At 39.2% G+C, this 14,719-nt stretch overlaps 1 protein-coding gene across 1 annotated transcript in view; it reads left to right on the forward strand.

The window, feature by feature from the left end:
- The window catches only part of LOC124606029 (vacuolar protein sorting-associated protein 13B), a 219,251-nt gene that overhangs the window by 142,364 nt on the left and 62,168 nt on the right, over window positions 1–14,719 (forward strand). Inside the window, exon 16 of the mRNA XM_047137992.1 lies at window positions 5,332–5,466. Within this exon, the coding sequence (XP_046993948.1) occupies window positions 5,332–5,466 (135 nt within the window). The remainder of the gene's footprint in view (window positions 1–5,331; window positions 5,467–14,719) is intronic.

The raw sequence follows: 14,719 nt of genomic DNA on the forward strand, positions 1-14,719 counted from the left end.
ATTCCTTGGTTTGCTTCACAAAATCTATAAACTTGTGTCAAGTTATACAGCAACATTCACTCATGTTGTTGTTGTTGTGGTCTTCAGTCCTGAGACTGGTTTGATGCAGCTCTCCGTGCTACTCTATCCTGTGTGCAAGCTTCTTCATCTCCCAGTACCTACTGCAACCTACATCCTTCTGAATCTGCTTGGTGTATTCATCTCTTGGTCTCCCTCTACGATATTTACCCTCCACGCTGCCCTCCAATACTAAATTGGTGATCCCTTGATGCCTCAGAACATGTCCTACCAACCGATCCCTTCTTCTAGTCAAGTTGTGCCACAAACTTCTCTTCTCCCCAATCCTATTCACCACCTCCTCATTAGTTATGTGATCTGCCCATCTAATCTTCAGCATTTTCTGTAGCACCACATTTCGAAAGCTTCTATTCTCTTCTTGTCTAAACTATTTATCGTCCATGTTTCACTTCCATACATAGTGTCTTGAAAGGAGGATATAAGATGAACATCAACAAAAGCAAAACAAGGATAATGGAATGTAGTCAAATTAAGTCGGGTGATGCTGAGGGAATTAGATTAGGAAATGAGACACTTAAAGTAGTAAAGGAGTTCTGCTATTTGGGGAGCAAAATAACTGATGATGGTCGAAGTAGAGAGGATATAAAATGTAGACTGGCAACGGCAAGGAAAGCATTTCTGAAGAAGAGAAATTTGTTAACATCGAGTATAGGTTTAAGTGTCAGGAATTCGTTTCTGAAAGTATTTGTATGGAGTGTAGCCATCTATGGAAGTGAAACATGGACGATAAATAGTTTGGACAAGAAGAGAATAGAAGCTTTCGAAATGTGGTGCTACAGAAGAATGCTGAAGATTAGATGGGTAGATCACGTAACTAATGAGGAAGTATTGAATAGGATTGGAGAGAAGAGAAGTTTGTGGCACAACTTGACTAGAAAAAGGGATCAGTTGATAGGACATGTTCTGAGGCATCAAGGGATCACCAGTTTAGTATTGGAGGGCAGTGTGGAGGGTAAAAATCGTAGAGGGAGACCAAGAGATGAATATACTAAGCAGATTCAGAAGGATGTAGGTTGCAGTAGGTACTGGGAGATGAAGAAGCTTCCACAGGATAGAGTAGCATGGAGAGCTGCATCAAACCAGTCTCAGGACTGAAGACCACAACAACAACAACATGGCTACACTCCATACAAATACTTTCAGAAACGACTTCCTAACACATGTTAACAAATTTCTCTTCTTCAGAAACGCTTTCCTTCCCATTGCCAGTCTACATTTTATATCCTCTCTACTTCGACCATCATCAGTTATTTTGCTCCCCAAATAGCAGAACTCCTTTACTACTTTAAGTGTCTCATTTCCTAATCTAATACCCTCAACATCACCCGACTTAATTCAACTACATTCCATTATCCTCGTTTTGCTTTTGTTGATGTTCATCTTATATCCTCCCTTCAAGATACCATCCATTCCGTTCAACTGCTCTTCTAAGTCCTTTGCTGTCTCTGACAGAATTACAATTTCATCGGCGAAACTCAAAGTTTTTATTTCTTCTCCATGGATTTTAATACCTACACCGAATTTTTCTTTTGTTTCCTTCACTGCTTGCTCAATATACAGATTGAATAACATCGGGGAGAGGCTACAACCCTGTCTCACTCACTTCCCAACCACTGCTTCCCTTTCATGCCCCTTAACTCTTATAACTGCCATTTGGCTTCTATACAAATTGTAAATAGCCTTTCGCTCCCTATATTTTACCCCTGCCACCTTCAGAATTTGAAAGAGAGTATTCCAGTCAACATTGTCAAAAGCTTTCTCTAAGTCTACAAATGCTAGAAATGTAGGTTTGCCTTTCCGTAATCTAGCTTCTAAGATAAGCCATAGGGTCAGTATTGCCTCATGTGTTCTAATATTTCTACGGAATCTAAACGGATCTTCCCCAAGGTCGGCTTCTACTAGTTTTTCCATTCGTCTGTAAAGAATTCACTTTAGTATTTTGCAGCCGTGACTTATTAAACTGATAGTTTGGTAATTTTCACATCTGTCAACACCTGCTTTCTTTGGGATTGGGATTATTATATTCTTCTTGAAGTCTGAGGGTATTTCGCCTGTCTCATGCATCTTGCTCACCAGATGGTAGAGTTTTTTCAGGACTGGCTCTCCCAAGGCCGTCAGTAGTTCGAATGGAATGTTGTCTACTCCCGGGGCCTTGTTTCGACTCAGGTCTTTCAGTGCTGTGTCGAACTCTTCACGTAGTATCATATCTCCCATTTCATCTTCATCTACATCCTCTTCCATTTCCATAATATTGTCCTCAACTACATCACCCTTGTATAGACCCTCTATATACTCCTTCCACCTTTCTGCTTTCCCTTCTTTGCTTAGAACTGGGTTTCCATCTGAGCTCTTGATATTCATACAAGTGGTTCTCTTTTCTCCAAAGGTCTCTTTAATTTTCCTGTAGGCAGTATCTATCTTACCCCTAGTGAGATAAGCCTCTGCATCCTTACATTTATCCTCTAGCCATTCCCGCTTAGCCATTTTGCACTTCCTGTCGATCTCATTTTTGAGACGTTTGTATTCCTTTTTGCCTGCTCCATTTACTACATTTTTATATTTTCTCCTTTCATCAATTTAATTCAATATTTCTTCTGTTACCCAAGGATTTCTACTAGCCCTTGTCTTTTTACCTACTTGATTCTCTGCTGCCTTCACTACTTCATCCCTCAAAGCTACCCATTCTTCTTCTACTGTATTTCTTTCCCCCATTCCTGCCGTTTGTTCCCTTATGCTCTCCCTGAAACTCTGTACAACCTCTGGTTTAGTCAGTTTATCCAGGTCCCATCTCCTTAAATTCCCACCTTTTTGCAGTTTCTTCAGTTTTAATCTACAGTTCATAACCAACAGATTGTGGTCAGAGTCCACATCTGCCCCTGGAAATGTCTTACAATTTAAAACCTGGTTCCTAAATCTCTGTCTTACCATTATATAATCTATCTGAAACCTGTCAGTATCTCCAGGCTTCTTCCATGTATACAACCTTCTTTTATGATTCTTGAACCAAGTGTTAGCTATGATTAAGTTGTGCACTGTGCAAAATTCCACCAGGCGGCTTCCTCTTTTATTTCTTACCCCCAATCCATATTCACCTACAACGTTTCCTTCTCTCCCTTTTCCTACTACCGAATTCCAGTCATCCATGACTATTAAATTTTCGTCTCCCTTCACTATCTGAATAATTTCTTTTATTACATCATACATTTCTTCAATTTCTTCGTCTTCTGCAGAGCTAGTTGGCATATAAACTTGTACTACTGTAGTAGGCGTGGGCTTCGTGTCTATCTTGGCCACAATAATGCGTTCACTATGCTGTTTGTAGTAGCTTACCCGCATTCCTATTTTTTTATTCATTATTAAATCTACTCCTGCATTACCCCTATTTGACTTTGTATTTATAACCCTGTATTCGCCTGACCAAAAATCTTGTTCCTCCTGCCACCGATCTTCATTAATTCCCACTATATCTAACTTTAACCTATCCATTTCCCTTTTTAAATTTTCTAACCTACCTGTCCGATTAAGGGATCTGACATTCCACACTCCGATCCGTAGAATGCCAGTTTTCTTTCTCCTGATAACGATATCCTCTTGAGTTGTCCCCGCCCGGAGATCCGACTATTTTACCTCCGGAATATTTTACCCAAGAGGACGCCATCATCATTAACCATACAGTAAAGCTGCATGCCCTCGGGAAAAATTACGGCTCTAGTTTCCCCTTGCTTTCAACCGTTCGCAGTACCAGCACAGCAAGGCCTTTATGGTTAGTGTTACAAGGCCAGATCAGTCAATCACCCAGACTGTTGCCCCTGCAACTACTGAAAAGGCTGCTGTCCCTCTTCATGAACCACGCGTTTGTCTGGCCTCTCAACAGATACCCCTCCGTTGTGGTTGCACCTATGGTACGGCTATCTGTATCGCTGAGGCGCACAAGCCTCCCCACCAACGGCAAGGTCCATGGTTCATAGGGGGAGGCATTCACTCATGAGGAGGTGAATAAGAGATAGCTGGAGAGATAGTTGTTCTAGTGCCTTGGTAAATGCAACAGTTCCACCTGTCAAGTGAATGGGATAACATCAGATCGTGTACTGCTCTTTTGAATAATAATCAATCTCAGGAATGACTAAATGCATGATATCAGTTCATTTGTTTGTGGCGAGATCATGGATGCCTAATACATAGTATACTGTGCAGGCTCCGGGCTTTTCACATATCGCCACTTTATGGATGTACCAGGAGCATCTTGTGGAATGCTGCCACAATACGTCAATTGCTGTGGCCAGCAAAATGTTGATAATTGGGTCACTGTTGACTAGCATGGATTGCAACAGCTCAGGTGAGCCATGTTACAACAAATGACTTCCCTGTTTGGCGCTAAAGATCTATTGGTGAGCAGCCATACCATTCAAAACCAGAACAGAACTTCTTGTTATGCAGTGTAAATGCCCCTGCACCATGTCTCACAGTATGTCGTGGGACATGTAGATAAGCACGGAAAAAGGTTTTCTGGTTTGATGAATCATGTGGACATTTTTGTATCTGCTGCTGGCAGGATACAAGTAAGTTGGAACCCACATCTGGCACGTGTGCCACCACCTACAGCTTTCAGTTGGGGCAAGTGCTGGAAATAATATAGTATGGGGGATGTTCATATGGGGCAGAATGAGCCCCATGATAACATAAGCTCATCACCTTTCACTGGTTAGTGATACAAGAATGTACTGGATGATGGTGTGTAATTGTTTTCTCACTTACAGGAGCCTGCACACAACCTGTACATTCACCAAGACAGTGTACTACATCATAGTTCCCCAAATGTGTCAAAATTTATTTGAAGAACACTCCATGATTATGAGGTTACTTACATACGTTGGGCACATCCAGAATGCCATTTAGTTGAAACCAGTTCCTCAGATTTTGTGGATTACATGTGACAATGGATCAGGATGGCTCTCAGATATAGTTCAAATTACATAGTCCAGCCTTGTGCAGTTTACAGTACCTTATTCTTTGAGCTTTGAATTATAATGTTTCTTCTCCAATCCATTTCTTACGCTGGTAGCTCTTAAAATTACAAACTGTTCATTTACGAAAGGACTGGCCAAATGTTTTTCATTTCTTACATACATACTGCATGTCTAAACAAGACTAATTTTTAGCATGCTTCATGTGTATTATTCATTTTTTGGAGAATATTGTTTTTCACTTTTCACTGTGTACCTTCATGATTAAGCCTTGTGGTTTTGGTTTCAGAAATTGTAACTGTGACGTGCACTAAGGCAAAGATGCTTGTTATTGAGTGTATTGTTCAGTCGGTCTTCAATGCTTCACATACTAGTAATATTATCAATACAACAACACTATTGCAGGATGCCAGAAAGGAAATGAGTAAGTACATTACAGTATTGCATTGTTAGAAGATCCCGTCTTAGTCAAGGATGGGATTGAGTTCACTGTTGTTGTTCAAGATATTTTAAGACACAGAAAGTTTATAATCTGCTATCCCTACACCATTGTAATTGATTTATATCTGTATGTTGCAGAACTGACCAGTATAACTCTATTTTCTATAATTTTTGATACCCAAAGTTAAAGAGAGAAGGTCACAAAACTTTAGATTTATTTTTACCATATTTCAATCAGTCACTCTGGATTCTATTTATATTACACATTAAATTACTATATTAGTTTCTTGTGGAAAAGATAAATACATGCTAAGAAAGAAAAGTTGGGGAGGGGGGGGGGGGGGGGGGTTGCACCATGAAGGAATTATACCAATAGGACAGAAATGGGTAGATGTGATGTACTTGTACAGACAAACAAATGATTACAATTTCAGAAAAATTGGATGGTTTATTCAAGAAAACGAGGTTTACAAATTGAGCAAGCTAGTAACATGTTTTGTCCACTTCTGGCCCATATGCAAGCAGTTATTCGGACTGGCATTGATTGATAGAGTTGTTGGCTGTCCTGAGTGATACTGTGTGTTGGATCTTTAAAATTCCAAGATGGTGGAGGACCCTGCCCATAATGCTCAAAATGTTCTTATTTTGGGAGAGATCCAGTGACCTTGCGAGCTATGGTAGAGTTGACTAGCACAGTCAGCAACAGTCATGTTGGTATCCTACTGCTGTCTGGGGCATCTCCAGGCACATCTTCGCTGGTCATTGGGGCTCAGTTTGAAGCGGGACTCATCACTCAAGACAATTCTACTCCAGTCAATGAAATTCCAGAGACAATTCTACTCCAGTCAATGAGATTCCAGGCCGAAGACATGTCTGGAGTTACCCCAGACCGTGGTGGGATACCAAGTGATTGTCACCCACCATTTGGCCTGACAGCCTGGAGTGATGGTCTGGGGTGCCATTTCTTTCCATAGCAGGACCCCTCTGGTTACCATCTGCAGTACTCTTACAGCACAGTGGTGTGTCAATGATATTCTATGCCCTATTTTGTTGCCTTTCATGGCAAACCATCTTGGGCTTAGGTTTCAGTAAGGTAATGTCTGCCTGCAGATGATGAGAATTTCTACTGCATGTCTTCACGCTTGCCAGAACATACCTTGGCCAGCAAGGTTGCCAGATCTCTCCCCATTGAGAACTTCTGGAGCATTATGGGCGGAGCCCTCCAGTCATCTTGGGATTTTGTCAATCTAATGTGCCAGTTCGACAGAATTAGAAACAATATCCCACAAGAGGATATCCAACAACTCTATCAATCATTGCCAAGTCGAAAACTGCTTGCATAAGGACCAGATGTGGACCAACGTGTTACTGACTTGCTCAATTTGTGAAGCTGTTTCTCTTGAATAAATCATCCAATTTTTCTGAAACTGTAATCCCCAGTTTTTCTGAAACTGTAGTGATTTGTTTGTCTGTGCATGTACATCAGATGTACCAATTTCAGTCCCATTTGGATGATTCCTTTGTGATGCATCTTAGTGTGTAATATAAAGTGTGCACTCAGCTAATAATGTTTACAGCTGTGTGCGAAGCCTAGGTGTAACACAGCTTCACAGCCATCTGTGATAGTGTACTACTACAACCTGAAACAGTAAAATGAGTGCAAGTTAATTATCAAATGTGCTCACTTGTACAGAACAGGAATTTTCTTACACAGTAGCAAAAATAGTAGCAGAGAGAGTTACATGACTGCATGGTAATAAATGTAAGCATGAGTAGAATACCACATATTTTTATTAGGAAGAAGGTGAGAGCATAGTGACCAGAAGTTAATCATATGAAGAAAGTATAGTGACTGATTAATGCTGATTGCATAGAGAAACAAGTCAGTGAAAGAAAAAACTGAACACAGGTTTGTGAAGGCATTGTTGTGAAATATTTTTAGCGTGTTTTTTGTCATGCTTTGGCAGATCTCCTTTAACAGACTTATCGCACAATATATGGGAGGGAGGAGAATTCACACAAATGTTGTGTGGTTAGCAGATTTGCTTATTCCACCAATTCCTGCAGTTGAGAGCCAGACAAGAAATTAGCATTTTTTGGTGATCGTTAATTGTCCACAAAATAGACCAATCAAAGTTTTCTGCCTAACTGCAGTGTGACAGACAAAGCAGACAACAATTAAAAAAAAAAATTCCTTGGAGGAGAGAAGAAGAATTATTGGACAATATCAAGAGGAGGTAGACAAGATATATGGGAAAGTAGCAGAATACAACTGAAGAATTTGGTTTTATTTGATAATAGATTGGCAGAAAAAAATTCTTGTAACCCAGTTCTCAGCAGAAGGAACTCGCACGGAGAGAAATATGGACGAAGGGGTCTTAGGTTTGTTTGTGGGTGGAATTATTCAGTAGCCTTTAAGTCATGGATATTGGGGAGTAGTGGTGCAGATCAGGTATAGTTAACCTTTTTTTACCTACCACCCACTTTTGTTTCACTGTTAGTAATAACATTTTCTAACCGTCAACCTGTTCTACAAAAGAAGAGAAGTAACTTTATAAAATTTATAAACCTGAGGTACAGCCAGTTAAAATGTATAATAATAATTACTTACCAAATAATCATGTAAAAATTTTATGAAAACCTAATGAAAATAATTTTGTAAGCACTGCTGCCTACTGCCCACTGTGATACTAGGTTGACTATCACTGGCGTAGATAGTGGTCATATCAGGGGTTATTAGAAGTTTGGGAGCAGAAAAGGAGATAAGAGAGAGACGTCTAAATTGGAAGCGGTTATCATTTTTAATATTTCAGTGAAATTTTTGGACAATAGGTATCAGGTATTGAACAGCTGATTCTGAGTTTCCTTAGGATTTTTTTAGGCTGCAACAACAGTAGAACTGAGACTATTTGTTTCATCTTACTTCTGAAGTGGGTGAAAGATGAAAGTATATGATTTAGGTAGAGTAAAAAACTTTTGTATGAGATCTTGTGGACGATATTTTTTCAACTTATTTTGCAGACTTACGTGATTCGTGGTAATAGGTCACAGTGTGTGCTGGTCTTAAAGCTTACAGAGAACTGCTGTAGACCCTTCTTCATGTAACAACCCACCTCCCACTGAGTCACATTCCTTACTGGTAGACCTCACAAGTGTCGAGATTGTAGTGGTCAGTGTATTTAAAGAAACAATAATTAACATATTTTTAAGGACTGCGTCTGTAACTGGACAGTTAGTGTCACTGACTATGGTGCAGAAGGACCTGGATTTGATTCCCAGTTCTCAGACATTTCTAAGCTAGGAAGTTTGGAATGGGTCACGCAGTACCGCCACAGATTCTTTTCTGAAGTAGGGACGTTTGAAACAGCGTCCAATCAGCCTTGCGAGGCCAGAGGAGGAGCTGCTTGGATTCATCGACTGGCAATAACAGCTGGAGGATTTGGTGACATGCTCATCACTTGTCCCTCAATCAAAGATCCCTCTTTGTACTGACTTGTAGGTATCAATCAGCTAGCCAAAACAGGCCTAAGGTCTAATCTGTAAGTGGCATTTATGTTTACTAATTTTTAATCTGTTATGGTTGTGTGTGAGGGGGCATTCTAAAATCATAGGATTTTCTCCTTTCAAAGCAATCTTATTAGCTTCAAACTGCATTTTATTAAAAATAATTCATTTGTCCATTCAGTGAATTCAATGTTGTAGGCATTTTTCATATGATAGCAGCCAACTTGTCCTCCACTCCCCGCCCCCTCCCCCCCCCCCCCCCCCCCCCCCCCCCCCCTTGCTTCTGTTGTGTGTCATCAAATCACTGTCTTTTCAAGTCCCTTTTCATGCACAGGAATGAAAAGATATTGCACTATCCCTCTCACCTAAAATCAAGAAGCAATTTTTTTTTCAAAGACAGTAGTGTCATCTTCCATTGGCTTGATTGTTGTATGTGTTTAAAGTTATAACCAAGCACCATGACTTGTCTTCAGAAAAAAAAAATTAAGTTTGAAACTGTGCTCTCAAAGCATAGCGTGTTTCCATTTGATGCTCGTTTTGGTGGTCAATTGTAACTGTAATCACAAATAATTTCACAGCAATCCTTCTGATTCCTTGATCCACTGAACTGAGCTCCAAGACTATCATGTTAACACTGCTATGTGCTCAATGTTTCGCTGTCATTCTTCAAGTAGAAGTTCATGAATTTTCTCTACATTTTCATTTGTTTGGGCAATTCATGGACACAGAGCAAGGTTTGTCATCACTAAGCGCATCGCCATTTTTGAAATGAGTAAACCACATGTACACATGAGTGACTTATCATTGTAAGTTGCTTTCAGCTATTTCTGTGGTGTTTTTTATGAGCAAGAATCAAAATTTCACAGTCACACATTGTGCGCTTATACCCACCCTCATTGGAAGCTAGGAGAACAACAATGAAAAAGATTCACTGCTGGCAGAAAAATTCTTGCCGCACTACACCAGAGAGAGCACTTCTATTGCAAAGAGCTGCATAACACATCCATGGTGAAAAAATGCATACTACAAAACCTCTGCTGAGTGCAGCACTGTTCTGGATATGTTTAGGTATCTCTTCATGTTGTTATCTATAAATAAACCAGGATCATCGTGAAACAGATAAATCAGTATGAATGTTTCCAATAAAAAACATTATGTGGCACTGCAAATTTCTTATATCAAAATTTGATTCTTTAATAATCCCTCCAGATTTATCAGTGGAATTCATGGACACATTGCACACAATTTTAGTACATTTATTTTTAAATCTAAATAGATTAGATTCTTTACTCCTGCAAATCTTTTGTTTTTATGTATTTGATTAAATATTTAAATTATTTTATCAGCACTTTTATTAAGTAATTTGTTACAGGACTGAACAACTTTGGTTTACGTGGCCCACAGAACCTGAGAAAATAAATAAATAAATAGATAGAAAGAGTTGATGAACTGCTGAACATATTGTAACTAATTAACTATGAGGGAGATTTTTGTTTGTTTCTAGAATATTTAATTCAGCTGTACAGGATTGTGTTAATAGTGATTTTTAGTCAGCATGTTGTTATTGGTTTATTCATTGAGATTGTGAGGGAGGGGGTGCAGTGGTTAGCACATTGGACTGGCACTCAGGAGGATGGCAGCTCAAACTTGTGTGCGGCCATCCTGATTAGGTTTTCCATTATAATATTTCCTTTAATTTTCATTCAAATGTTGCCGGGGTATTAGATAAGCATTGTTTACTACTCCTACATCTGGAAAAAAAATCAACTGAAGTAACTAATTATGAAGTTAACCAATATGCAGCCTCCTTGAAATTAAATTATTTTGCTGCAGGGAAGGTTCTCATTAAAGTTCAGTTGAGTTAAAATCATTCAATATTATCTGTACAGAGAAATTATAGATTCTCTTCGCTGTCTTGAATGCTCTTAATTGGACTCCTTCATGTATGTTTTTGAAAATTTAATAGTTCCTGCTGAGAATTGTAATACAGTAATTAATGGTGCTCAACGATCTCATGTAGGAGCAGCTGCAGATCTCTACTGGTCACTTGTAAATTGCTGATAATATTTAGGACTTTGTACAGAAGCTTTGCAAACTGATCCAATGCAGTTCAGTTATCATTTAGTTCAACAATGTGTAGCCAGACAGCAGATTACTTCAGATGTCAGCAAAAACACTTCCCAGTGTATCCTAAGCCTCTGATGGAGATTTGTCAGCAAACTGCTTGAGTCAAATGTCTGAAGGTCCTACAGAAGCCTTGCATGTGTGTTCGTTCTTGGAAATGCACCATTTATAAAATGAAACTTGTTTAAATATGTTTTCAACACTATATTATATCCTTGAAGAAAATTACGGTCTTTTCTCTTCAGTACTTTTAACACATTTGTCACAATGGCAAAGTAAAATAAAACTGCCTTTAGTGGCAGACAACAATGAGTTACAATAATGTTCAAGTTTTGTACAGGGCTATTCTCAATCACATACAATAACAGCGTGTCCTCTGTCTCTGCTTTTTGATTTAGATTTTTCTATCCACTGAGCAACTGCAGACCAAAGAGTAAACCCATCTCTCTCACTGATGGAATGTGGAACTTGACTGTATTTCAGAATTTATCATCAAAACAATAGAGAGTTTGTTGGACTCATCAGCTGGTCAGGTTCATAAACAGATATTCAATAAAACATCATACGCTAGCACAGTCTTGGGAGCCAGGTTATTGCAACGTAATTTTCCCAAATTGTCCCAGGCAAATGCCGGGACAGCTCCTTTGACAGGTCCCAGCCAATTTCCTTCTTCATCCTTGAATCAGTTCGAACTTTTGTGTCATCTCTAATGACCTCAATGTCAACGGGACATTAGACCCAAATCTTCCTTCCTTAAAGTGCCAAATGTCCTTTATGAGCAAAAAGACTCATGCATGCACACATGCAAACACACACACACCATCCCAATATGTGACTTGTAGATTGATCACTGGAGATTGTGTTAACTAACTCACAGTTCATTTAGTACTAATCCTACTGCATGAGTAAGTTAACAGGAAAGTAACAATGCAAGCACATCTGTTTCTTTACTTTAATGTACCACACAATTTGATGGTTATACTGCTGATATTTGTGTAATTTAGAATTACAAAACTTTTTTCAAAAAAAAAAAAATTTATTTTGACGGCTTGGAGGCTGTCTGTAGGAATCAATAGGACTGTATTCAGCAATCAACAGTTTTATGAAATCAGATTTCTATTTACATCCAATAGGCAGTAGATAGTGGTGCCATGATTGATGTTGTATTTCTGACCTCTGGAAGGCATTCAGTGCAGTTCCACACTTTTGCCTAGTGTAAAAATATGAGCTTACAAACTTTTGGACCAGCTTTATGATTGAATTTCCTTGCAATTACAGTTCAGCTTGTTCCTAATGGATAGAATTCATCTGATGTGAAAGTAATTTCAGATGTCCACCAAGGGAGTGTCACAGGACAGTTACTGTCCATAGTATTTATACAAACTACTAAAAACAATGTTTTGTAGAACTTTCATATCTGCAACCATATGAGAGTCTGGGTTCAAGGAGTGCAGGAAATGACAGAATAAGTCATCAAAATTTGCTGCTGGATGACATCCAGTACAAATGATGAAAAGTTCTTGTGTTTCCATGTGGCTGTCATTGTTGAAATACAGAGACATTTCAGTGAGGTTCATGGTTATCATCCTCCTTGGCACACTGTCCTGAGGTCATTTTCAGGGTGTGAAAAGGGTTGCCATGGCAACCCTTTTCAAGCTTCAACAGGACACAAGAGTACTCAACTGATTCAGTTGATGCATGACTCCTGAAGGTGTTTACAAGTTGGACAGAATGTGGTTGTGCATTCTCATCTTGAAAGACAAACCCATCACCAAAATTTGACGGTAGGGCTGAACAATATATTAGAGGGCACTTTCTCGATGTTACCCAGCCCAAAGTCCCTTGATATTGATAAGAAACATCAAACAACAACAAATGGTACTGGCATAGAACACAACTGACCCTCATCCTTGGTGAAGCTGTGGTACTCCATGCCCATTATATACATGGGTACACTGCTGCCCCTGCAACAATCACCTGGTGTCAGACATAGCACATACTTGTTGGTGAATAGACTACAGTGCTGCAGATTTAAATTCCATTCCTTGTGTTCCTTTGTACAAATTTTTTACCACTGTTATGGGGTATTTATACTGTATTTCATAATAAATGTTTAGAGGCTAAATTGATCAAATGGAAAAAGTTGCATACTGTCTGGCTCGACAGTGTCCTCTCAAATGTTTCCAAAATGCCAGCATTGAGTTCTGTTGTATTCTCGTAATGTTTCTTGTGCTCCATAATTCGTGGGTAGCTGGTGTTTTTCGACTAGGGTTACTGCTACATGGCAGATCTTCACTGTGTTGTATTTCATGATAGTGTTTGAATATTTGAATGATGTCACTGTATTGTATACCAGCTAGTTAGGAGGGCAAGTTCCCATGCTAAGAACCCATCTTGCCATAAAGTGACAGTGTGCACTCAGTCTAAGCTTGAAATGACTCTTCATTGTTTGTCGAGTGACAGAACCTTGTTGGAAGCCCCTTGAAGCTGTTCACAGATAATGGTCTTGTAATACTGAAGTCACAGTGCCAGAACATTGTTGCACAATGTAGGAAGACCTGAAGTGAACAGACACTTGGTTGTGAACTGGCTCTTCATCTGGAACATGAACAAATGTTCTTGTATTGCACATACATGTGCTTACAGAACCATTATTGTTCAATCATAAGGCCGGTCACCAACGACTAGAAACAATAAAAGCTGTAAAATATCTAGAGTATTCATCCTTAGAGATCTGTAATGCAGTGACTATATAAAATTATTCTTCTCCTTCGGCACTACAGCCCTTGATAGGTCTTGGCCTCCTCAACAATCTTCCTTGATGCATCTCTGTTTTCTGCTTTTCTCTTCCATCCTTGGATCTCCATCTTGATAAGGTCAGCCTACACATTATCCGAACATCTAGCTCTTGGTTGGTCCTTCCTTCTGGTGGAATACAGTCTACTGGAATACAGTCTACCTTTAAGTATTCATTTGGGCATTGTGTTATACCTTGCACTTATGTAAGTTCTTGTATTTCAAGGTTGCACCTTACTCTCCAGCCCTTTGCCTCTCTCACTGGTCAATTCTTTTTTGCAGAATTTGCTTTTTCAGTTATCTTTAGATTGTTCATATATGCTCCTGCCATCATCCACATTTCTGATCCATATGTAGCAACTGGTTACACAAGGGAATGGTATACTCTTAATTTGGTTATTCTTGTAATAAGAGAATCTTTAAATGCATGTAAGTTTACATAATAGGCTCTGTTTTGTGCTTGTATCCTTTCTCTCATATGTTGTCTTGTATTATTATTACTGGTCCAGTGGACACCTAGATAACGGAAGCAACTGACAGCATTAAAAAATTTACTAGAGCCCTTCAGGTTATGCGGGATGTCCTGTTAGCCTTAGAAGTGGACATTACCATGTATTTGGTCTTTTTTCATTTACAGTAATCCAATTTTTGCTTCTTCTGCATTCATTAGTTCATACATTTCTTTAAGGTTGTTTACACCTCTTGGCACAATTGCAATACTCTCCCTGTAGGTACATTACCTTTGTGTCTTTCATCCTTCATTGTTAGCTCAGATAACTTTCTTAGCTTGTCAGACATGCCCAATTCTTTTT

This window comes from Schistocerca americana, chromosome 3 (genome assembly GCF_021461395.2).
Source record: "Schistocerca americana isolate TAMUIC-IGC-003095 chromosome 3, iqSchAmer2.1, whole genome shotgun sequence".
NCBI classification, from domain to species: Eukaryota; Metazoa; Arthropoda; class Insecta; order Orthoptera; family Acrididae; genus Schistocerca; species Schistocerca americana.